This window comes from Acipenser ruthenus, chromosome 40 (genome assembly GCF_902713425.1).
Source record: "Acipenser ruthenus chromosome 40, fAciRut3.2 maternal haplotype, whole genome shotgun sequence".
NCBI lineage: Eukaryota > Metazoa > Chordata > Actinopteri > Acipenseriformes > Acipenseridae > Acipenser > Acipenser ruthenus.
Window position 1 is genome coordinate 2,020,281 of NC_081228.1, and position 24,939 is coordinate 2,045,219.

Here is a 24,939-nt window from a genome sequence, read left to right on the forward strand (position 1 = left end):
GTTTTGAAATACAACTCACAAATTGAGCATTCTGAGGTTCTGGTTACATTTCTAATGAGACTAGGGATCTGATTAACATCTTTCAGTCTCCTGAATTCTGGTTAGACCCTGGGAAGCTGATTGTATCTTGGCTTTTGTCTTTAGAACAAAAGCCTGACCAACAGGACAGTGTTGTAAAACAAGTTCTTTGACGTCCAGCCCTAATATCAAAGAGGTTTGCCTTTTGGGGAGGCCGCTGTTTTGTACTAACTAACTAACTAAAAGAGACTTGTTTTCTTCTGATTGGGTTCAAGGACAAAATTATGTCATGGGAAAAGAGTATAATAACCCAATTAATGTACTGTTAACGTGTGTCTTCTCCGTGCTTGGAGGGAATTACAAGACACTTATCTTGTAACCTGTTGCAATATGTGTGTATATTTATTTAACCTGGTGTATGCTTTCTGTCTTTGCTTAGTGCCTGGGCTAAATCCTGCCAGAACTAAACAGCTACAAAACTACCCGATTAAAACAGTTGCAAATTCGCATTGAATAGAAATTGTTTACGTAATTTTGACAAGAGTTATTTAGAGTGTGTCCCACTACAGGAAGTGGCTGAAAACAGGGGTCTTTTAAAGACTGTGAGAAATGTCGGGACACCGGGAACCTGATGGAAAACCGAGACGTCTGGGCACCCTATGTAGAGAGATAGGCAGGGGATCCCGTCATTGTGGGGGCTTGAGAAAGAGACTCTGATTGGTCATATATCAGACTGACCAATCAGCAACTACATTTTCAGACCAGAGCTGAAATCTTATCCAATGAGAAGATACATGGGCAGAATTACCACAAGCTGCTTGCAGCTGACTCTCGGAATCTATCACAAACACAACCTGGTAAATAACTTTAAAAATGTACATTATTATTTTGAATCGCGTTTGTAAAGCATACGAGTTTAACTTCTATATTTGAAACTGCACGGCCTGACACCTCCAAAGCGCATATTTCATGCATAGATGGACAAATAACACATGAAAGTGAGTTTGGGGCCAGATGACAGACCTATGTCATGCACGATTCGTTTCCAGCGTCTTTACAGCAAGCACACGCATTGTATAACGTGAAATCCGCTTCTCGCTCCGGAAGCGGTAAGTAAATCGGTGAGTTTTTAAACGTGGGTGATGTAGATTCTCGCTTGAACTCGCCAGTTGCTTTTCCAATGCAGTTTAGTCGATGACCTGTTGTAACCTCTTGTAATTTTGTTGTTAATCGAGCAATCAGGTACGCAAAGAAAAATTCAGGGAACATAAGTACAGCTTTCAGAAATGCTTGCAACTGGATTATTTCAAAGTCAAACTAATGAACACACCCGGAGAATATGTGCAATGATTTAGGTTGTACTGTCATTTGATCCACACAGCGACCGTGTCTGTTTTCAACGCTACTAGTGTGTGTAATAGCATTTGTGTTGCTGTATGTGGTTGTATCATATTTCAGGCAATGTCATAATACGGTGACTTTTCTTCACAACGCAGGTACAGCTGAAGGTTTGAAGATGGAATCGGCCCACTCTGAAGATACTGGGCAAAAGAACTGCCGGGGGGAAGATCATCTCAATGGACTTCAATCTATTCACATTAAAGAGGAGGAGCCTGAGCTGGAGTCTGACGTTGCAGACAGCGTGACAGGACTGGGGTCTGTCTGCATTAAAGAGGAGGAGCCTGAGCTGGAGTCTGACGTTGCAGACAGCGTGACAGGACTGGGGTCTGTCTGCATTAAAGAGGAGGAGCCTGAGCTGGAGTCTGACGTTGCAGACAGCGTGACAGGACTGGGGTCTGTCTGCATTAAAGAGGAGGAGCCTGAGCTGGAGTCTGACGTTGCAGACAGCGTGACAGGACTGGGGTCTGTCTGCATTAAAGAGGAGGAGCCTGAGCTGGAGTCTGACGTTGCAGACAGCGTGACAGGACTGGGGTCTGTCTGCATTAAAGAGGAGGAGCCTGAGCTGGAGTCTGACGTTGCAGACAGCGTGACAGGACTGGGGTCTGTCTGCGTTAAAGAGGAGGAGCCTGAGCTGGAGTCTGACATTGCAGACAGCGTGACAGCACTGGGGTCTGTCTGCATTAAAGAGGAGGAGCCTAAGCTGGAGTCTGACGTTGCAGGGAACGTCTCTGATCTGGGACTGGTCTGCATTGTAGAAGAGTATCCCGAATGGGAGGCAGTCCACATCACAGGACAAACTTACTCCACTGCCAGCATGTTATGTAAGTAAAGTAGAATTGTAGTTCTATGAAGAAAAAGTCAAGAATCACATTTTTTACTTCTGATCGTAGGTCCACAGTTTTGTTCCAAAATCCACTCCTTGGGTCATTTCATCTCAGCAGTGCCTTCTGGGTCAAAGCATGTTACTGGCTGAAAGCATGCCACTCAGGATGGGAAACAGCTGGTTGGGTAATGGAACAGGAAAGAAGCCATTGAATGGGTGGTGACAGTTTCACACTTCAGGGGAAATCACCAATGAAGTGCAACACTACCTGAAATCATGGTTATTTAATCTAGTACCAGATATCACGTTTTAAAGTTTAAATACTTGTTTACGATAACGTGTTTCTTTCAAAACTGCACATTTTGAGACCTAAATAGTGAATGCACAACTGGTAAGTTTTATGGAATTATTTGGTACTAGAAATCAGCATACATTTCTTATCTGTAATGTACTTGAAATATATGCAGTAAAAAGAGGCCGCCTACAAATAAATGTGTCACCTTTACTTTTTCTCTTTCCAAAGCCAAACTTCATTCAGAAGAAGAAACAGAGTCCTACCCTTGCCCTCACTGTGAAATCTCCTTTACTGGAAAGAAGTACCTCGATAAGCATGTCAAAAACACACACCGCGAAGCATACCTGCATATGCTGAGGACTCGTTCCACCAAAAACAGTGAAAACCAAGCATTAAACCAGCTGAGTACCAAAACTGCAGACTCTGTGTGCGTCACTGATTCAGAAAGCATGGGCAAGCCTCTGGCCTCACACCTCTGCACCGAATGTGGAAAGAACTTCAGCCGTCTGAGCAGCCTTAAAACACACCAGCGAACTCACACAGGGGAGACCCCGTTCCACTGTACTGAATGCAGCAAGAGCTTCAGCCGCTTAGGAATCCTTACGAAGCACCAGCGAATTCACACGGGCGAGAAACCGTATCGCTGCGCTGACTGCAGAAAGAGTTTCAGGACCTTGGAAAACCTGAAGCAGCACCAGCGAATTCACACGGGCGAAAGCCCGTATCGCTGTACTGAGTGTGAGAAGAGCTTCACGCAGTCACAACACCTTAAAAGACACCAGCTCATTCACAAGGGGGAGTACCCGTATTTCTGCACTGACTGTGGGAAGAGGTTTAGCCAGCTGGAGCACCTGAAAACACACCAGCGGGTTCACACTGGCGAGGCTCCCTATCTCTGCAGGCAGTGTGAGAAGTGCTTCAAGTTCTCCGGGGACCTGAAAAGACACCAGCGAAGCCATACCGGAGAGAAGTTCCACTGTGCTGACTGCGGGAAGAGTTTCACTCGGTTGGCAAACCTCAAAACACACCAGCAGCTTCATGCTGGGAGAACTGGTGCCACCGAACAGATCCAGTAAAGAAATGCGTTGGCTCCCAAACCAAATAAAAATGATCTCTTCAAACTCTAGCTTTCAAGACCTCAAATATATCTTCAGGTGTAAATTACAAAAGCAGGTGCCTTCAACAATAATGCCTATTTCTTTAGATTTCCACTTACGCCTGAAGGCTTTTGAGGTCTTGAAAGCTAACATTGAATCTAATAAACAGTATAAACTCTTCAAATCTGTTGTCGTCATTACCTTGTTTAACACGGCAATGCACTCTTGAATAGCATCACAGGGCGCTTCACAGTTCAAATCTAAAAGATCACTAATGAGCTTGTGGGTGTATCCATTCAAGCTGTGAAAACAGACATGTCTTCAGTCTTTATAGTATAAAACAGCTGTCTCAGAACCGATTTTCTCTATTAAATAGTTAGTGGCCAGGACACCTTGAATATGTGTAACAAATATTCTCAATAAATAACTTTTTGGTACCGGTTCATAGTTGCAATGTTGTCACTTATATAGGATTTTTTTTTATTTTAATAATAATACAAAAAAATGCTTCACAAAGCTGACCTTTCTGACAAAACTTCCCAAAATAAAAACATCCGGTTGGTTTTACCCGAACTAACCTTACCCACAACGAAGATGGCGTACTCCTATCTGGAGTCACTTTTATGTGCCCTCAAGAAAGATGGCGGACTCTGAATCCGGGTTCTCACTGCCTTCACTGGAGATTGTGGGTAGGTTAGTGCTCATGCGCAGAAAGGCCATTTTCAAAACAAACAAAAGGAAGGTTTTTAGGGTAAGTGACGGAAACTAAATATTTAAATTGTTGTCCTTTGTGTTACATTTTGGGTTTTGTTAGCTGTCAGGGGCGATAAACGTTTGTTGCAAAGATACGCTTTTATCGGTTACCAACCTAAATACTCGAAATATAGGGTTAGCATTGCACATCTTACCTAGTGTCAGTGAATTGTTTTGTTGATAAAAGACAACTTAATAATACTGTCGTCCTTATCCAAAAGTTGCGTTGGTATATTGTAACACTAAAGATTTCTAATTCATTATTTCCAATGTCCTGGTGCACTAAGTGTTTTTTTTTTTTTTAAAGCTAATAGCTGTTTACTTTAAAGTCAGATTTACTGTAATACAGTAAGCGAATCACAAAAAATACATTCAATCGTGCAGTGCCTTATTAATAATATGTAGGCAGCAATTATTCCGAATATTTGTGTTTGTACCCTTCTCTGGTTTTGTTTATTAATTCTACCCAGTGCACTGCAGTTAGGAATGACAACTGGTCTCATAATTCCGGTACACTATAGACCGGTCAGGTTTTTAATGAGCCTCTAAACCACAAATGAATCGGGTTTAAATCTATTAGTAAAGCCAGTATGAACCAGCGCCTTCATCAAATGTGTTTAACTGCGGTGGCGATTCTGTCGGGAGAGCATCATAGTTCATACTTGAAATGTTGTATGGTAAACATTATCAATCAAAAGAGTCTCGGTTAAGTTTCTGTGTGTTTAATATTTCTTCCTGCTTCACCTAGTCCCGCGCCAATCAGACAAATATACAGCAAATCAGCGAGCTGTAGAGGTCTGATTGATGGAAACGATCTTATATGCAGGAGAAAGGAGGCTGTGTGGTCCAGTGGTTAAAGACAAGGGCTTGCAACCAGGAGGTCCCCGGTTCAAATCCCGGCTCAGCCACTGACTCATTGTGTGACCCTGAGCAAGTCACTTAACCTCCTTGTGCTCCGTCTTTCGGGTGAGACGTAGTTGTAAGTGACTCTGCAGCTGATGCATAGCTCACACACCCTAGTCTCTGTAAGTCGCCTTGGATAAAGGCGTCTGCTGAATAAACTAATAATAATAATAATAATAATAATAATAAATAGGAAGTCATTCACGCCCCCGGGCAGGTGTGTGCTTGTAGTAACTAGTTAGCAACTTTTTAGTGACACTTATTATTATTATTATTATTTATTTCTTAGCAGATGCCCTTATCCAGGGCGACTTACAATTGTTACAAGATATCACATTATTTTGTACATTCAATTACATTATTTTTTACACATTATTTTTTTACATACAATTATCCATTTATACAGCTGGGTTTTTACTGGAGCAATCTAGGTAAAGTACCTTGCTCAAGGGTACAGCAGCAGTGTCCTCCACCGGGGATTGAACCCATGACCCTCCGGTCAAGAGTCCAGAGCCCTAACTACTACTCCACACTGCTACCCCCCTGCTACTTAACACAGTCCACACTCGCTTTGCATGTTCAATAAAATAAATTAATTTGTGGTTAGAGAGGGGAGTTGAAAAACCTGACAGGTCTTACCCCAGCAAAAAATAAATAATAATAATAATAATAACAAAAAAAACTCTTTTTTTTTTAAAACGGACACTGTATTTCACTTAAAAAAAAAAAACACCTTTCAGCTTTGAGCTTCTCATGGACCAAAATGTTCTGTATAACCCATGGATACCATACACACACCCCCCATTTGTATGCAGTATCCATCATCTGCATTGGCTGTAGCTTTAAATAGTGGTGTTTCTTTTAACAGGTCCTGGTCGCTGTCTTCAGAGCTTGGCTGAGATCTCACCAGAGAGGCAGCACCACACCATTTAACACTGTCTGTTGAAATGAAGGGGTGAGCATACCTTAAAGCAGAGGTTCCCAATCCCAGTCCTGGGGACCCACCGTGTCTACTGGTTTTCATTCCAACTGAGTTCTCAATTACTTAATTGAACTATGAGCTTAATTAGACCTTTTTAAAAAAAAAAATTGTTTTCAGCTTTTAAACAGTTGGCGATTTCAAGTTTAAGATGTATTTGTAAATGTAATAGTTTTGTTTAAAATAAATCTTTCTTCAGGCAACAGAAAAGCCCAGATTCAGACGGGAACATCCCGGTTATTGAGGAAGGTAAGGAATGTTTCTTTGTTACATGAGACCATTCTCATTTTATAGGAGTCTCCACAAATTGATGGAGGCCATATATATATATATATATATATATATATATATATATATAAATTGAATGTATGAGACTTTTTAATTTTATTTTATCGAAAGACCAATAGCTGATTTGCTTTGTGTTTTCACTCAGGGGCTGTGGCCACAGCGGAAGACCCATCAGCCATTGCCACTATCCAATCAGCAGCCACCTTCTCCTCAGAGCAGCCAATCAAATACCTTTTCAAGACCGAGGGTTCCGGGGGGCAGGTAGGGGAGCTGTACCCTCCCGCAGGGCAGGTAGGAGGGCAGAGCAATGTAGAGGTCAGAGTCGCTATGCTGCTGTTTGGGACTGCTATACGCAGCAGTGCACAATGCAGAGCTAAGTCTTTATTACCCTGGTCATGGGATATAGTGGAGGCACACCTCAGTATGTCTCATTTACATTTAGAGATGCAGAGCTGGTCAGACAGTTAAATATTCATATGGATTCTTTAGTGCTGCAAAATGCTCTGAAATATTCAGCTGTGGCTTATCCCTGTGGGGTATAGCTTTATCAAACCAACCCCCAGGGCATGATTTCCTTATTCATGAGTCCTGACGCTTGAGTACAGACATACTGTGAACCAGTCATTTTCACATCTGCAAGAAATATACAAATTACATATTTTGTACAAGACGGGAGTTCTGAGACTTTAGTAGTCTTTTTTTAAGTCATATTTTCACACAATGCATATTGTAAAATTCAGGATATTCTTAATGATGTTGCGTGTTGATTTGGCTTTTGAATTTCATTTATATCATATTGACCAAGAGATTTTGCGGTAGGTGCTAAACTGCGTGGTGTAGAAGTGTCACAAATGTGGTAAGAAAGCCAAACTCAAAAGTTTGCCACTGCAATAAAAAGTCAAGGTTTACAACACCAGGTTGTAATTAATGGATGTGTTTTAGCAATATAGCCCTTAATCAGTTCGTCCAATGCCCTCTAAGACTGTTTTACCGTGATTGATAATCTTGATAAACCTTGAGCCAGTTTTCTTAAAATGCCCTAACTGATGTATACTGGATTCAAGTCATTCTGTCTTTCTTATCCAGGTCACCTATCGCGTTATTCAAGTCTCGGACGGACAGATAGAGGGACAGACAGACGGAACCACAGCCGTCAGTGTTGTGGCCGGATTCCCGACAGCACAGCCAGTTACCCAGGTAACAAACCCCGCCCCCTACCTGCTACTTTGTATGAATGATGTTTGATTCACTGTGACGCCCGCACGTAACACACTGATAAGTCCTCTCTCTCATTTCCTCGTTCAGGCTGTGTTTTCCCAGTCAGAGGGTCTTGAAGGAGACGGCAATGAGACTCATTACACCTACTACCCGGCGACAATCACAGACGGCACACCTGGCACCATGGTAACCAGCGTACAGGCTACTGATTCGCTGCTCGGCCAGAACACTCCCACAGGTGAGCTGCTTTGTCTTGTAGGGAGATCTTCTGCTTTCAAGTAAGTGATAAAAAAATAAACGCTTGTAGTTTCTTGTGCCACTAAAAAACATTTATAATTAAACTGAAACGCCTTAAAAAAATCCTAAAGTAAAGAGAACTTGATGTTAAGTTAAATGTGTAAATGGATAGTACAGCGATGCAGTAACACCTATATTTTATACACCCGTATCCAAACTGTGAGGAAATGCAAGTTAACACGTTGTGTGTAGGGTGTCTCTTATTAAGATCTTGCAAGTTTGAGCGAGAGGATCTCATAATAAAGTGTTAACCTCTTTGTACGTGGGTAAAAAACAAAGGTTTAAATCAGGAATTTTGACCAACCTATTACATCAATTGGTTAATTTCTCATATGTGGCGAGTTAGATTCTTTGATTTAATTCCATTTCTGATGCTGTGGACTGTGTGAGAGAGGGTGAAATGAAGCTGTGTGATCTTGTCCTTTTTATTTCTGTCTCTCAGGGCAGCTGTATGTGATGATGTCACCACAGGAAGTCCTGACAGGAGGAAACCAGCGCTCCATCGCTCCCAGAACTCAGCCTTTCAACACGTAATACACCTTGCTGAAGTTTCATTTTGAAATGATCATTTAAACGCCACACAATACTGGGCTAAACCTGGGAGGCGACAGTTCTGCTCCTAGAGTGAGATTGATTCGTCAGTATCTAAAGCCTTTGGTCTTGCTTGGAGAATCTGTTAGGCAGATGTGACTTTCTTTAATGTTATGTTTCATGTAATTTGCTGTATCTCACGAACAAATATGTATTAACATTAATAATGGTTAATATCTGTAGCTACTCAGATTCGAAATACACTTCAGTTAGTTTTCTTAACAATCTTTACAACTCCTAGAATTTGACGTCTGCATGCTAAGTTATATTCTGATCTTTGACATCTGTGTTTTGATGTTCTTTTTATGGTATGTGGAGCAAGAATTGACCATCTCTGATCGAGATACAATTAGAAGACCTTTTTATTTTATTGTGTTCTTTCAGCAAGTCGGAAGCACCTAGGACTACCAGAGACGACAAGAGGAGAGCCCAGCATAACGAAGGTGACAGGGATTCTGGGATTACACCAGAACGAGAGATGGAGACAGTAGGGGCTGTCAATGAGTGCATTGAAGATACAGTTCTATTTCAGTATAGTTCTATTTGCTGTGTTCAACCGGGGGAAAAGAATCCAGAATAAAATCTAAAAAAACTATAGCAACGAAGACTAGTACATGTTGAAACATTTCTTGTTGAAACATTTGTACAGAGACCAGCATCTAATGCATGGCCTGAAAATGACGAGTCAGTGTACAGTTGTGTTTTCTTTTGCTTCCCTAGTTGAGCGCAGACGTAGAGACAAGATTAATAACTGGATTGTTCAACTCTCAAAAACCATCCCGGATTGCACCATCGATGCAACCAAGACTGGACAGGTAAAGAAAGTTGGGTTTGATGTTGGCAACCTTAATAACCAAAACCTGTGTAATTTAAAAGAGCTTGTTTTTGAAATGATCAGAATTGAAGCAAGGTGCCCTCCCTCTAATTGTGCATGGTCAAGACTTTTCTGATGAACTATGTGTCTGATTTAAAAAAAGACTTTGTCGAAACATGTCATTGAATTTCTTTGTGTTTCTAAATTGAGCACAATCGAGTGTGTATAGTTGTAGACGATGCATGTGTTGCCGTACATGTGGGTGCAGAAATGAACCGCTCTTTTTATGATGAATGGTTTCAGAGTAAAGGCGGTATCTTGTCGAAAGCCTGTGATTACATTCAGGAAATGCGTCAGAGCAACCTCAGGCTGGGGGAAGAGCTGAACTCACTGGACAGGCTGCGATTGGATAACCAGTTACTACGGCAGCAGGTACTGACAGCACCCTTCTGTACGTCACAATCAAAGACATTTCTGTTTGCGCTGTTTCAGTTTCTGTCTCTTTTCATTCAGGTGGAAGAGTGGAAAACGAAGAACCAGATCTTGAGAAACCAGCTCAGGCAGCATGGCATTGTGGGAGCTGCAACCCCTGACCCCCAGTGAGGCAGAAAAGAAGGCATTCCCACTGGAATGCAAGAAGCTTGCGTGGCTTAACGCTGTTTCCTCAGTTGTACAGTTTCATTAACACACCATAAATCCCCAATAAGCTTAAGACGTTCTAACTGTAACAGCATCTTGGCTTTTGAAATTCTACTACATCCCAGTACCAACAAAAACAATGAATTGGATTTACCCCCTTTTACCTGGTGGTGGCGCTGCTGCCCCAGAAAAACTTGGAATTCAATCAGCAACCATCTTCACACAACCCACCTGCATTATACAGATAAATGATTTATTTCAGCTGGCAACCAACCCTCTTGTATTTCAATGATTGTGTAGAAAACTGCATATATTTCAGGGAGGGGGTATTGTTATTTTATATATATATATATATATATATATATATATATATATATATATATATATATATATATATATAATGTGTTTTTGGGGGTGGGGGTGAGGATTAAAGCTTAAATGAAGGAAAACGAGTTATTATTAATAAGAATGAAGGTATGAATTGTTTATCACAATCCAGCTGTTAAAGATGCATGATTTTCTGTTTGATACCAGTTTACTCTGTAATCATGAAAGGTCTAACAGGGTGACTTTCATCCAATACCGTTAAGGATCTTGAATGTTCCCGTTAGGATTACATTTTTCAGTGCTTTTAAAATAAGACTCGTCTTTTTTTGTTGGATGGGTGGGAGGAGGAGGTCTGCATGAAATCCCTTTATTTCCATGAGGCATTTTGTCTTGTACTCACACCTGGTGTTTAATAAAACTCACCTTTTTTTGTACAAGTCTGTCTTCTTAAAAACAACAAACTAAAATGAAAGAGTGTATTGTGTTGGCTTTTCATCTCTTGAGAGGTCTTTTTTAGTGTTGAGTTTGGTGGGCTTCAGTAGTAGACTGCTAAACGCAAGAACACAATTAAAAATAAGATGCTAAATATTAAACAGACCTGGAGACGCACTCAGTAATATATGTATACAAGACCCTTACTCACACATCTACTGTCTCACAGCCACGGAAATGTGCCCCTTCTATACCATTATACTACATGATCACTATATTCAATACAGGGCCCCGCTCATGCAGAGACTGATACAATGTGCAGTGCTTATGTGATGTCGATTAAGAGCCACTGGAGGGCAGAGTTAACTCAAACACAGGCTTCCAGAGATGGAGGGCATGAGCAGATAGTACCTTAGCTCCCCGTTTAACAATAACTCTTATCTCCTCGTGTGATGATAGATATTGGTATTTACAAAAACATGTTTCAAGTGTATAACCTAAAAGCATACAGATCAGTTAATCAAGAACAGAAATGATGGTATGACGACACACAAAATCAAACAATATATTTTTTAAATAATAAACAGGCATGCGAAGATCCACGGCATTGGAACCAGTAAGAGAGTGATCATTAACAGTAACGCAGCTTACATTTATTAGGGACCTTGAGTTATTTGTGTTTCACTGATCCAAAAGTCACTGGACAAGTCTGAACAGTATCTGCAACTTCTAAAGTAGTTTGAAAAGTATCTGGATTTGAAAGATGTATAAATCTGTAATTCTAAAAAGGTGCACATACCATTTGGCCCATTAACACCTGAATCACATTCTTATATAAGAAAAAAAAGAACTGGTAAAATAATTATTGTTTCAGCCCTGCTTTACAGGCATGTGCTTTTAACTGATACGAGTACGCAAAACTCTTCCCACACACGGCACAGTGATAAGGGGTGGCTCCTGTATGGATTCTCATGTGGATTGTAAGTTTGGCCGACTCCTTAAAACTCTTGTGGCATTCAGTACAGGGATACGGTCTCTCTCCCGTATGAATCCGCAGGTGGATTTTCAGCTTCCCCAGCTCTTTAAAACCTTTATCACACTCTGTGCAGCGGTAGGGTTTCTCCCCTGTGTGAATTCTGCGGTGCGTTTTAAGATCCCCGGACTGATTAAAACTCTTCCCGCATTCAGTACAGCGATAGGGTTTCTCTCCTGTGTGAATTCGCTGGTGTTTTTTAAGGTTCCCCATCTGCGTGAAGCTTTTATTGCAAACGTTACAAGGGTACGGGGTCAGGCCTGAGTGTATGCGTCGGTGGGTTCTCAAGTTACCCACATCTTTGAAAGACTTCCCACATTCAGGGCAGGGAAAGGGGGCTTCTCCTGTGTGGATGCGCAGGTGGATCTTCAGCTTGCCCGAATCCGTAAACCTCTTGTCGCATTCAGCGCAGTGATACGGTCTCTCTCCTGTGTGGATTCGGAGGTGCTGTTTGAGGGATCCGGACTCTTTAAAGCCCTTTCCACACTCGTTGCAGTAAAGCAGGGCCCTTTCCTTGTGTATGCTCTGGTGCTTTTTCAGCTTGACGAGGGTCTCAAAGCTTTTCCCGCAGTCCGAGCACAGAAAGAGAGTCCCTGCTTCCAGGTGGACCTTCAAGTGCCTCCTGAATTCTCCAGATTGGTTAAAGCTCCGGCCGCAGTCTGAACAAATGTAAATTGTCGCGCCCGTGTGAATCTTTTGATGTCGCCTAAGGCTGCTACTGGCTGTAAAACGCTTCTCACATTCAGTGCAGGGGTGCGCGCTCTGGAGAATGACTGTCGGTTCAGTTAAGACCTCATCTTTGTCTTGGACAGATTCAAGTTTGACGTCATTGCCTTCCCTCGGGACTGATTCCACTTCACAGATGTCTTGGGCAGGTTCGATTTCTGATAACTCCTCTTCAAAAGTAACAGCTTCCATCTCCCAAATGTCTAATTTGCTTTAATTAGGTGTTTTTCATCTTTCCTGTAAAAAAAAATAAATCATAAAGCCATGTCAGTTAGATCCAGTCAAAGCAAATGCAAATGAGCTTACTATACCAGTCAATGTGCGCAGTTTGAAAACCAGTTCTAAAGCTCCTGCCGTTAGAAACTGGGGAAAATAATGAGGTTCGTAGATAAACTACAACCCTCAGTAAGCATTTTGACAGTAAAGCCGAATATAATATGGACCGAAAGCGGAATTGTTTTCCAATGCATTTTGGGAACTGTAGTCTTATGGAAAGTCAATCGCAATTCAACTTGGTATTAAGCTTTTTTTTTTTAAAAACTACTATACCGAGCTACAATTCTGTATTTTGGATTAAAATTCCTTAATATGCATCAGTGTTTTTTTTTTTCAGTTTCTGCATTTCAGTTCAGTTTTGATGCAGTTGATTTTGTTTCTATTTAGTTTTAGTTTTTAATTATTTAGTTTTAGTTTCAGTTAACTAAATTCAAAAAGATATATGTCAGTTTTAGAAAAAAATATCAGTTTCAGTACCTTTCATTGTAAGATTTTTTTTTTTTTTTTTTTGGTTCACGCTGAATTGCTGCATACAAAAATAAACGTATTAAATCACTTAAAATCCCAGCTCTGTTTTTTGACAGTGCAAACACATTCATCCACGTGCTTTGGCAACAGTGTCACACAGCAAGGAAGTCTATTTCTGTAGCATTTTTTTTGAAACTATAAAAATATGAACACAACTCAGAATATTCGTTTTTCATGTCTATTTTTTCGTTTCAGTTTCATTTGAGTTTAAAACATTTCCCAGTTTCTATTACTATTTCGTTAAGGAAAATGTTGATTTTTTTTTTTTTTCGTTTTTAACCATTTTCGTTAATTGAAAAAACACTGATGTGCATTCTATCTGATATGTTGAAAAAAACGCCATAGTGTCTTACCCTTTGGCATGCAGCTTAGCTGTCGTCTTTTCTGTTATTCTAAGTTTAACAAACTGTACAGCTTCTGAAGATGCCAGGAAATAAGTAAATGTGCACTAATTCCGATTCTGATCATGATAACGTCTTGTTTTAAAACCGCTGTTTTGATGTGTATTGCTGCTTCCCTGTACAAAATGGAGATTGGACCTCCTCACTACAATTCCCAGCACGCACAGCGTGAAAAAAAAAAACATCATCACGCGTCGATTCATTTTTTCCGACGAAATGTTTCTGTTGCTTTCTGGGAAATTGAGTCTTCGTTTTAAAAAGCGCAGTAAACATATTGTTTAGTTAGTAAGAATCCGCCATTGGAAAACTTATTTTTCAAATGTTATTCGACACAACGTGTCACATGCATTTGTATAGGAGTGGGAGATAAAGATACAGGCCAGCATATGAAAACAAAACACAGCTGACAAATATGTTTATTAGTTTTGCTACCGAAACCAGAAAAAAACAATACCACATTGACTAGGTTTTTGTTTTTAAATTATTATTATTATTATTATTATTATTATTATTATTATTATTATTATTATTATTATTATTATTATTATTATTTCTATTTCTGTATTTACCTGTCCCACAGTTTCAGTAAAGCATGGTGTCTTTATAAGCGGCGTTTAAAGGGTCATTCTCTGTCCTTCAAAAACGTCATTTTGTTCTTTAGGACAAATAGTGACTTATTATATATATATATATATATATATATATATATATATATATATATATATATATATATATATATATATATATATATATATATATATGGCAGCAGAACTTAATAACAGCACACACTGTTAACATATTGGCCATTTTATCAGGTTATGCGAGTTGGAATTTATTTAGTCCCATTGAACAAACATCTAGTTTCGTCACTTTAGTTTTTGCAAACATTTTGCAACAACCGCCACCCCCACACACAGAAACCAAACTGAGGGCAACCAATTACAAAAGGAGAAGAGAATGCAGATGCATCCGCTCCGAAATGACTAATTAGAACAATTCCAGCCAACCAGAAGAGTTTTTACCTGTTGGACAGGTAAGGCATACAGCAACACGGAAGGGCGTAGATAGGTTTGTGGTCGTTTCGGTTGTGAGTAGATTTTTAACGCTAAAGGAGTGTAGTTCAAACTACTTGATAATTATATATATATATATTTTTGCTATACACGTCAAACAATCATATTACTGCTAACAAATAGGTAGACTTGTTTAATTAGTTTTTTTGGGGGGGGGGTAAATTGCGTTTTCGTTTAAGCGCGCATTGGAGTTACAGTCCGACAGCAATGGCGAGAGGCTCGAGTTTGAAAGCACTGGCTTCTGCGTTCCTAGGTCTTTTACTAGCAGGTGAGTAGTCAGTTAATACTTTTATTTGTAAAACGGTACATTGAAATGCTTTACCTGCACTCGGCATTCCTGGTTTTGTAACGTACCTGATGTTTCACGGCTGTCTAAAATAAAGTCTTAAGTACAGTATTTGTGGTTTAAAGTTAATTATTGTTAGAATAATGTGGTGGTGTTTTTTTTTTTTTGTTTTGTTTTTGCATTTTAAAATTATATTGAAATGGACACATTTCCGAATGATGGCCTAGTATTTATTTGTTAACAATATTAATAACATTGACGCAATAAGTAAACTTTAAATATTAATAAACATGGTAGCCTAACACACGTTGGCTGCAGGAACATGTAGTTAGTCCTGTATCAATGCATGCTGTTCATAGAGATATATAATAAAGGATACAGTACCTGGAATTGGAGACTGTCATTAACTAATAAGCCATGGTTCGAACGAGTGATCCCCTACATTACTTGAATCCCAAGTTTGGTCAGGCTTATCGTTCAGGTCAATCTGCCTTTTAGAAAGTGCAGCACTTGTCCTTGTCCTTTATGCAGTGTGAATTATAAAACAAATAACACATGTTGTTACATTCATTACAAGAACAAAAATAACCGGTTGACATTTTCAGGAAACTCTGCAAGGTTAGGTTGGTGGGGGTATAAAGTTTGTGTCTCAAATCCTGTAGCACGATTTTTCACTGAGAATGCCAGCAGGTCATTGATGTCACGGTACTATCTGGGCTCAGATAAAACTGTAAATAATAAAAACCTGCATGCAGGCTGTACAAAATACCGACTGTTAATGGAATAGGACAGCCTGCCTCTATTCCTACCAAACACAACCCATATATAGAATCCAAATACAGTTTTATTTACTAAACAAGCCGTCTTCACAGTTCATTTAATGCAAGGTCTGGTCTAATTGACGTTTGAATCCATTCACTAGTAAATGTATTTGACCTGTATTTTTATTCATGAAACCACATTGCATGCTGTAGTCCATGTTTTTTGTAATGATTAAATTGCCACAAATAAACTGGGTCATATTTCATTAAAAAAAAAAAAAAATGCAGTCATATTCAGCAGTGACTCAATTCAAACTGCAAAAAAAAACCCCAGAATGTCTTGCACTAAGTGAAAAAATGTCAACTGTGCATTGCATCTACAGTCAGATCAGCTTGCGATTTCCTTTTTGTGGTCTGTTTTATCTTTTTGTAGATCATTTAAAAAATAAAACAGCTTGTTTAGCAAGGGCAGGCTTCAGGTCAGTTCCAGTTCCTTTTTAGAATCAATTTCCAATTCCTTTGTTTAATCAGTTCCCAATTGGAAATGGAATTGGAATAGACCCCAGCCCTGGTCCAGGCAGCTGATTTTTATAACACTGAGGTTTTAAGAGGATTCCTACAGCAAAACGCCAGCATTTCTTCTGTTAAGAGAAAAGTAGACAGTTGAATCTATATTAAGAGTAACTTGTGGTTCCTTTTGAGGTCAGTTTGATGTACATCTGGTTATATATGATCACTTTCAGCTCTCAAAACAGGTGATAACACAGCCTGTGGTAATATCCACTTCTCTATAGTGCCATTGACAATGCCTCCAGCCTCAACCCTTTCACTTAGGGGGTGAGGGTCCAGGTCAGTCTCCATGCCTTAGCCTGCCCTTGACTGGAAGAAGCACCCTTTCCCTTCGTCTTCATTTTCAATGAAACTAATGTCATGAATAAAACAACCGTGCTTCCATTGAAACTGCAGGTTTCAGGCATATCAGCTGTATAAGAGATCCATGTGAATGTGAGTTTGAATGTGTTGGAATTGCTAATCAGGGACTACTTGGCCTACGCTATAGAATTAGATTATAGGGACCTAACATTGCTCATCCCTCTTTTTTTTTAAATGTATTTTTACAATAGCAGAACCCTGCTGTTAGTCATTTAATTACTTAATTACTGTTTTAAACTAACCTCCTGCGTTCCAGATCAATGCAGACCCGCCTTGGCAATTCATTGCATTTAAACGCCCACATAATGCAGAGTGTCTTGCTCATTCGATTTAAATAAGTGTAGGTGCGGCCTATGGGAGAACACCTGTTTGCCATGCAGACACAGCACGATATGTTTGACTAGTGTTTGAATGAAATCTAACACTTGTACTGTATGCTAATGAGCTCCCAACAGGTGCAGGCATCGTGACAAAGACTACAGGTGTGCTTCTTGTTGATCTACAAATACCCAGTGAAGTCTAGTCAACCACAGACATGTGTCGCTGTAGAAATTATTGTGTATATACAGTGTGTGTGTTTTATATACCTATACAGTTAGATAGATCACACACTATGTAAAGAGCCACAGTGAAGTTGTTACTGCCTTTACATAGATGCCTTGCAACATTTGATTTTATAGACTTTTATTGTTTGCTAACATAGTGACCTTTGTTCATTGAAACTGAGGGCTTCTTTATGCTAATGTCATGACTAAGCCAATTCTGCTTCCATTGAAACTGCAGGTTTCATGCATATCAACTGTACCTCTTCCAATAGGCGTCAAACAAGAGAGCTGCTTGTTCTCTGATGAGCACCTCGTCTGGTTGAGTGATTGACCTCTTACTTAACAGATGTGTGCAATTGCTGTCTGATTAATACAGCAGCAAGTACACCCATGCACAGCCTGGTAAACTGGGATTGAGAGGAAGTAAATACCAGGACACACACGTGTGTGCAATACATTTACTGGAGTCTAGTGGGGGGTGGAGGAAGAGAAGTGGGCCTGGTTTCACCGAAACGTCTCTCTGTCAGAACTCAAAGTTTTAAACAACAAAAAAGAATTGTTAGAGCTAGTTTGGGTGTAACTTTTAAAAGAAATTCTTCATGGTTGATGCAACACACTTCAATTAACCTTCCAGCTATTTGTTTGTGATCTAAAGTTTTAAAACGAAAGCTCAGCATATAATGTGCAATGTTTTATACTTGTAACCCCATGCACAGTCAAATCAAATGACTTTCTGGAACATGAAACTAATCATAGAGAGAATATAAAGACCTTCTGTGTGTGTGTGTGTGTGTGTGCATTGATTCTTCTAGGTTTGATGCATCAACTGCAAGCAGGTACAGGGGGATTGGCCTATTTGTAATGAATACAGTGATCTATAGTTTAAGACTTGCATTGCAGTTTTGGTAATTGTGAGCTTATTTTGCAAATCAAAGCTTAAATATACAAAGCATATACTTTTTGTACAGGTAAACTACAATTAAGGCTGATAGGAAGAAAAAAAAAACTGCTAGGCAATGGGAGAATTAAATATTAAAAGTAAACTACTGATATAGATGTGGAATTGGAAACGCATGCTGTGGACAGCAATCAGCAATGATCGGTTCAGAGACCTGCTGAAGAGCAGCAGCAGCAGCAGCAGCTCAGACTAGTGCTGGTCATTGTGTGCTCTGTCTGTGACGCACAGCCTTGACTGGGTTTTTAGATCTCTTCGTCAACGCTCTTTCACTATTGCCGAAACTCGCCGTCTACCTCTGTTGAAAACAGGGAAGTTCCTCCCGGTTTCTTCAACACCGTATCATGTTTCAGTGCTTTGCTGCTAACTGATAAAGCCAGGCTACTGTGATGTCATGCTTTTAAATACAACAGCGCTGTTTCTAGAAGCTCCCCAGCAACATGTCATGTTTGATTTGCATTTGCCCTTTGAAACCAGTGACACTCTGCTCGGCCGGCCAGGTATTTTGTGACAGGATTTTTCTTCTCGCAAGCTGCCCCAGCTATTTATGGGAAGCTAGTTTCTTTCTGTAAGGCTCACACAAGTCGAATAATAAGACAGGAGAACACTTGCTGTTAGGGTTTTGTAGCATAGTGTCTCTGCTGCCCCCTGGTCTTCCATGTGGGGATGACTTTGACAAACAGCATTGATTGTCAGTCATTGCTCTGCTTGAGATGGAATGACTCATGAGTGCAGTATGTGTGTTTGTGTTCTCTCCACAGCCACTGCTTCATCCTTTTCAATAACCAGCAAGTCGGACAAAGTTTCGGTCCCGGAAAACGCAGGTAAGTTGGTGTCAAAATGATCTTATGGGGGGTTATTGGAGGTTTGAGCAAGCAAATATAGAAACTCAACAGGGCATCACACTCTTAACAGCTGGGCGAAGTTCCCAATTAAATAACGAGTGGTTAAGCCTGCAATTAAAGCTTCCAGCACCAGTGCAGTATACAGATAACCAACACCTTACTTATCGATGGTGTTGCTGTCATCTTATGATTGAGTGTTTGAAATGACTGATGTAGTAGTATTTGAATGTTTAAATTGCCCAGTTTATTTATTTATTTATTTTAGCTGCTGATCTGTCCTGTGAGTATAGTGCGGATTTTGGTGACCCAAGAGTTGAATGGAAATTGGAGACCAGCAAAGGAATTGAATTTGTTTTCTACAACAACCAGCCAACAGGTACAGTACAGTTTTAATCTCACAAAAACCATTGAAACAATCCTCCCTCCTCTTTTAGAGTCACCACATATTCTGCTACATAGTGTTTTCAGTGCTATGGATGAAATCTTATAGCTGTACGTAACCCACACTCAGCCCATTCCAAAAATGGAAAAGATGCAATTCTGGGTTGATTGTTATTTGCAACTAATTGACAGCAATCAGGAATGTGTTTGTGGTGGTGTTTGTTGAATGTGTTTGTGGAGGTGTTTGTTGAATGTGTTTGTGGAGGTGTTTGTCGAATGTGTTTGTGGTGGTGTTTGTCGAATGTGTTTGTGGAGGTGTTTGTTGAATGTGTTTGTGGAGGTGTTTGTTGAATGTGTTTGTGGAGGTGTTTGTCGAATGTGTTTGTGGAGGTGTTTGTCGAATGTGTTTGTGGAGGTGTTTGTCGAATGTGTTTGTGGTGGTGTTTGTCGAATGTGTTTGTGGAGGTGTTTGTCGAATGTGTTTGTGGTGGTGTTTGTTGAATGTGTTTGTGGTGGTGTTTGTTGAATGTGTTTGTGGAGGTGTTTGTCGAATGTGTTTGTGGAGGTGTTTGTCGAATGTGTTTGTGGAGGTGTTTGTTGAATGTGTTTGTGGAGGTGTTTGTTGAATGTGTTTGTGGTGGTGTTTGTTGAATGTGTTTGTGGAGGTGTTTGTCGAATGTGTTTGTGGAGGTGTTTGTTGAATGTGTTTGTGGAGGTGTTTGTTGAATGTGTTTGTGGAGGTGTTTGTTGAATGTGTTTGTGGTGGTGTTTGTTGAATGTGTTTGTGGAGGTGTTTGTCGAATGTGTTTGTGGAGGTGTTTGTTGAATGTGTTTGTGGAGGTGTTTTTAATGAATGAATTTCTTCGATCCTTGCAGCGGCGTACGTGGGCCGCATTGAAAGATACACTGGTGGACTTCGCTTCAGTAAGGTTACACGCAAAGATAATGGCGTCTACACGTGTGAAGTGACTTCTAATGGTGGCTATGCAGAAAAGATGATCCAACTCATCGTACAAGGTGAGGAACGTACTGGACCGGACTGGGGGTCCGTTTCCGGATGCAGTTTCAGATTACAAACCGTTTTACAGCTTTAGTCATAACACAGTTTTATCTAATTACGGTTTCTCGTAGCACTAGTTTTGAGTATCAATCTGGGGATCTAAGGAGGGGCCTGTCTTTATGAATGTGAGATACACTCTGGTTTTTACATCTCGAGAACTGTTTAAAACGGAACTATTCTGCGTGGAACAGGATGTTATCGTAGCCAAAGCGAAAAATTAAGGCAAATGGACAAGCTTTTGAAACGTTTGTCTACTGGACTTACAAATTGTTTTACCTCGATTCTGATTGAGTTTTTCTGCATGTTGTTACTGGTAATCTCAATGTATATATTTTTTCGCAGTGCCTCCCTCCCCTCCTGCGTGCAGAGTGCCCACCTCTGCGACCACGGGATCGCAGGTCACTCTGACCTGTTCAGATAAGGATGCGTCCCCCAAGCCCACTTACCAATGGTTTAAAAACAAGGTTCCTGTCCCAAACTCGCCAAAACAACTCGCAGCCTTCCAGAACTCCTCCTACACGTTCGACCCCTCAACAGGGACTCTGGTAAGCTGGAAGCTATTCTCCATACGCTGGGTTGCTCCTGCTTAATGTGCAATTGAATAAATACAATGAATATGCAATGTGATTCAATATCCTCTTACTCGCTGTAGCTGTACACTTTATTAAATAGGAGTGTGTTTCAGGCAAAGGGATTTTGAGTTTGACACTGCTATTCTTAGTCTATTAAAGAAGTTAAAGTGCGATGAAGATAATTGATCTGATAATGTCCAAACGGTACTTATAAAATGTCATCCTGCTGTGGAGAGCACACACTCTTTTTTTTTTTCATGTTGATACTAGTGCCTACTGCAGTTGTGTAGATATCACGTCTTTATATGGCTAGACCAACGTTATGCTAACTTGGTTGGTTTTACAGCAGCCAGTACTGCACACATGCGCACATGCTTCACTTGATATGACTCTATCAATGGATTCTCTTGCTTTCTGTTAGACATTTCAACCTGTGGCGAAAATCGATTCCGGGGAATATTACTGCCAAGCACAAAACGGAATTGGGCAGCCTAGCAGTTGTGGAGCTGTACGAATGGAAGTCGGTAAGAAAATGAAAATGAAACGCACCGCCAGCAGCACTGCAGATTGTCACTTGTGTCTTTAGCGAGATAGAGATGAACTGCCCTAGAGAAACTGGAAAGCCGGTGGTGCTGTCGGAGCTTCTTGACAGTGTCATGGCAGGTGATGTGCAGGTCTTGTAAATGTTCTGTGTTTTCAGGGGATGTGAACGTCGGGGGGATCGTTGCTGCAGTCATCATAGTGGCGCTGACGATTGCTGTAATTGGATTGGCTCTCTGGTATGCGAATCGTAAAGGGTATCTGCCCAGTAAGTATTGGCTTATTAACCTTTTACTTTTATTGGCATATAACAAATACCAAGTTTACAATTACATTAACAATATCAAAACAGGACTGCATTTATTTAGCTTAAAACCAAGAGGGATTGGGATGGGGAGGCTTGATAAGTCTGAATCTTTTAAAGGAGTTGACAAACTTAAGATCGCAGATGGCTAGTTTGTAAATTGTCTAAAGATTGGGAAGTTGCAAATGTTTTTTTTATAAAAATGTCAGAACCTTCAGGAGCGGTGGGTTGCAGTCACACTTTGACACCTAGTTTTGCATGTTTACTATGCATAGCCTGTCAGTCTATCTGAATCTCATTTGTGATGTTTAACACTTTATTCTCTTGTTTCTCCTCGTGCCCCTCAACAGAACGAAAGGAAAAGTAAGTGTCTTTATTCTCTCTTTACTTTTGACCTCCCAAAGTAACCCTGTTCCTGGCACAATGTGCTGTTTCTCGTGTGCGGTGTTTCCCCGCACTCAGCTTCCTAGGCTGGGTTCTGTGGGGTTTTTTTTCTCCTGTAGTTGGTCAAACAAGATGATTTATTTCCTTCATTTCTCCAACTGTTGCTAATATGTTTTTGAGCCTTAAGTTTTTAGTTTGTGTGAATAATTGCTTTCTTTTTTATATACATGATTATTAAAGTCCCTCTCTCTCTCCTCTCTCTCTCAGAAAACCTAAAGTGGTGTACAGTGTGCCTCCAGTTAGAGACACTGACCCAGGAGATGATGTGAGTATTTATCTATCTTTAAAAATGGTAGTGGTACATTTCCTGTTGAGAGAAAACAAAAAAAACCTTTCCATTAGTAATCCCAAAAGCTCTTTCATGAAAGAGCACAGAATTTAAATAAAATAGTTCAGCCTTCCCTAATCTTCACGTAATCGCCTCCTCAATAATAAATTCAGCTTTGCTTTTACATTAGTGTTCTGTCTATTGTGGTAGTAAGGGCATCCCTTTTTCTATTTGCTAGCTCTACATTACCTATCCCCTACCTTGTTCATGAACAGCGTGCTTCTGGTCCAACTACATTCACAAAGCCCAGTTCACTGATATAAAGCCCAAGGTTCTAATGTGCCACAAAACCTGGTGACCTCAGAACGCATAGGTAATATGTCATAAGAGGACCCCCTGATGTCATCAAGGATTTGTCACAAATACATTATGTAACCTATCCCATTAATGTCATCAATTAATATATTACTGGAGAAAAACACTATAAAAGTGTGTTTATACCATTGTCTGTCTCTAACCCTCTCTCTATATAATATATACACACCCATGAACCCATGCATCACATAACGTTGTGCTGGACATTTAGAGAGAGTGTGAATGAACTGTTTTAAATACAAAGGGAGTGATGATGGGAAGTTGAAGAGCAGAATGTAGTAATGGTTGTCCATCTCTCCCTTCTTTTTTTTTTATTCAGGTCGATTTCAGACAGAAGTCTTCCTTTTTGGTGTGACCTCTTCTCGTGGATAGACTCCGGTCATCACAAACTCTTCTGTAACTTATTTTATATTTTCTGTAAAGAACAAATGCAACTTCCCGTGTTTTGCTGACAGCCCCCTGTGTTGGATTATGTTTGGTTAAATTCAAGTGTCTTTTTTTTTTTTTTTGTGGATTGCAGTGTTATTGTGTGCGATGAGGAGTCCTGGTTTTATAATATGTAGTGTCGCATCCCACGGTACTCAATTTCTAACACAATATTCCTAAAATGAGTTTAGAATTTTTTAACCAATTTTTAGAATCTATTCAAACCACACTGCAACCCTGCAAAGGACTCGACACCCAATTACGTTTAGGAAGAACTGAGTCATTGTTTTATTTTGTATTCTAATTTTAAATTCAACGGGTAAAAGAAAAAAAATGTCCATGCTTTAAGATGGAGCCACATGTCCCGTTAGTTAACTATGAAGACAAATCTCTAAGCTGAAACCTAAATGAATGATGCTCGTAATGAAGCCGTAACTTTCACATGGTAGAAAGTGGCAGGTGGGGGCACCAGAAACAGACAGCAGGACTCTAGTAGCTTCTAAAACACCCCCCATGGTGCAAAACAGAAAAATCTGAAGAATGGACCACATTTCAATATGGTCAACCACACCTTCCTAAAATAACGTTGTTTTAAACACTGTAGTGGTGCTCTGCGTGTGTAGGTAGTAGACGAGACATTTTAAATGTGTGAATGTTTGGGCAATTTAGGTGGTAATAAAGTTTTTTTGTTTTTTTTTATAAATATATACATGTATGCGGGTATACTAATAGATTTCTCTGTCTTTGTTGGTTGAAAGTTTTTTCCCTAGGGACCAAAATGATAATTTTGGAACTAGTTTTGGTCGTTTTTTAATGTGTACAGGATCGTTTTAATGTGTTGTGTGTTTGTGTTTCTATTTTTTTTCAGTAATGTTGTTAATTGAAACTACACAAGGTAAAACTTCAGGTGTTGTAAAAAAAATTTAACTTAATAAAATGACGCTGTTTCTAATAATATCACGTGTCCTGCTTTCATTTAAAGACCAACTGAACATTTCACACCACAAGGTTTCTAGTATAAAGTCCCTACTAAATCCAGACCTTTTTAATCTTCAATGTAGACGTATCACAATGCAGGCCTCACCAGAGAAGTGAAAACAGTTTTCTATCTGTTAACTATATACATATTCCTTGAGTGTTTCAGATTCTTACACCCACTCCACACTGCCCAGATGATAGTGTGGGATCAACACAAGGTAAAACCATTGTTTGATTGCCATGTTTGGTCACAGTTATTCTTTCAAGCTGCGATGCTTGTGCATTATTTAGGTAGTGTGAGTAGCACACTAGTCATGCAGCTTGTTTATATGCACAGCTGTATTCCAGATCCCC

General features: G+C 40.0%; 3 protein-coding genes across 9 annotated transcripts; 2 read left to right on the top strand and 1 right to left on the bottom strand.

The window, feature by feature from the left end:
* The first annotated feature begins 881 nt into the window (after positions 1–881).
* Positions 882–10,880, top strand: LOC117397090 (upstream stimulatory factor 1). 5 transcript variants are annotated; one of them, XM_033995626.3, is made up of 11 exons: positions 4,282–4,385; positions 6,159–6,245; positions 6,469–6,518; positions 6,703–6,848; positions 7,644–7,754; positions 7,863–8,013; positions 8,515–8,602; positions 9,048–9,106; positions 9,384–9,478; positions 9,781–9,909; positions 9,991–10,880. In XM_033995626.3, exons 2-11 carry the CDS (start codon positions 6,238–6,240, stop codon positions 10,078–10,080), a joined length of 927 nt encoding a protein of 308 aa, XP_033851517.1. In that variant the 5' UTR covers positions 4,282–4,385; positions 6,159–6,237; the 3' UTR covers positions 10,081–10,880. The 5 variants fall into 5 exon arrangements, 2 of the variants coding, with proteins under 2 accessions (XP_033851517.1, XP_033851518.1); XM_033995627.3 differs by having other exon boundaries at positions 6,703–6,818; XR_009311239.1 differs by lacking the exons at positions 6,469–6,518; positions 6,703–6,848; positions 7,644–7,754; ... (4 more) ...; positions 9,781–9,909; positions 9,991–10,880 and adding exons at positions 882–1,139; positions 1,515–2,240 and having other exon boundaries at positions 2,766–4,385; positions 6,159–6,246.
* Positions 10,485–15,699, bottom strand: LOC117966559 (zinc finger protein 239-like). 2 transcript variants are annotated; one of them, XM_059009911.1, is made up of 2 exons: positions 15,583–15,699; positions 10,485–12,871 (listed from the first exon to the last, which is right to left on the bottom strand). In XM_059009911.1, exon 2 carries the CDS (start codon positions 12,824–12,826, stop codon positions 11,738–11,740), a length of 1,089 nt encoding a protein of 362 aa, XP_058865894.1. In that variant the 5' UTR covers positions 12,827–12,871; positions 15,583–15,699; the 3' UTR covers positions 10,485–11,737. The 2 variants fall into 2 exon arrangements, with proteins under 2 accessions (XP_058865894.1, XP_034768772.2); XM_034912881.2 differs by lacking the exon at positions 15,583–15,699 and adding an exon at positions 13,792–14,041.
* Positions 14,762–24,562, top strand: LOC117397087 (junctional adhesion molecule A-like). Of its 2 annotated transcripts, none has more exons than XM_059009912.1 (10): positions 14,762–14,872; positions 15,092–15,180; positions 19,154–19,216; positions 19,503–19,613; positions 20,495–20,635; positions 21,021–21,223; positions 21,672–21,774; positions 21,951–22,058; positions 22,746–22,803; positions 23,501–24,562. In XM_059009912.1, exons 2-10 carry the CDS (start codon positions 15,120–15,122, stop codon positions 23,631–23,633), a joined length of 981 nt encoding a protein of 326 aa, XP_058865895.1. In that variant the 5' UTR covers positions 14,762–14,872; positions 15,092–15,119; the 3' UTR covers positions 23,634–24,562. The 2 variants fall into 2 exon arrangements, with proteins under 2 accessions (XP_058865895.1, XP_058865896.1); XM_059009913.1 differs by lacking the exon at positions 14,762–14,872 and adding an exon at positions 22,445–22,457 and having other exon boundaries at positions 14,879–15,180.
* Positions 24,563–24,939: the final 377 nt, after the last annotated feature.

What these genes read in the sequence shown, in the direction of transcription:
- LOC117397090 (XM_033995626.3), top strand. An exon ending in CATCCCGGTTATTGAGGAAG is followed by an intron (nt 6,519 to 6,702) that starts GTAAGGAATGTT and finishes GTTTTCACTCAG; the next exon opens with GGGCTGTGGCCACAGCGGAA. An exon ending in ATGCAACCAAGACTGGACAG is followed by an intron (nt 9,479 to 9,780) that starts GTAAAGAAAGTT and finishes GAATGGTTTCAG; the next exon opens with AGTAAAGGCGGTATCTTGTC.
- LOC117966559 (XM_059009911.1), bottom strand. Translation starts at nt 12,826, where the DNA reads ATGGAAGCTGTTACTTTTGAAGAGGAGTTATCAGAAATCGAACCTGCC.
- LOC117397087 (XM_059009912.1), top strand. Translation starts at nt 15,120, where the DNA reads ATGGCGAGAGGCTCGAGTTTGAAAGCACTGGCTTCTGCGTTCCTAGGT. An exon ending in TTCGGTCCCGGAAAACGCAG is followed by an intron (nt 19,217 to 19,502) that starts GTAAGTTGGTGT and finishes TATTTATTTTAG; the next exon opens with CTGCTGATCTGTCCTGTGAG. An exon ending in ACACTGACCCAGGAGATGAT is followed by an intron (nt 22,804 to 23,500) that starts GTGAGTATTTAT and finishes TTTTTTATTCAG; the next exon opens with GTCGATTTCAGACAGAAGTC.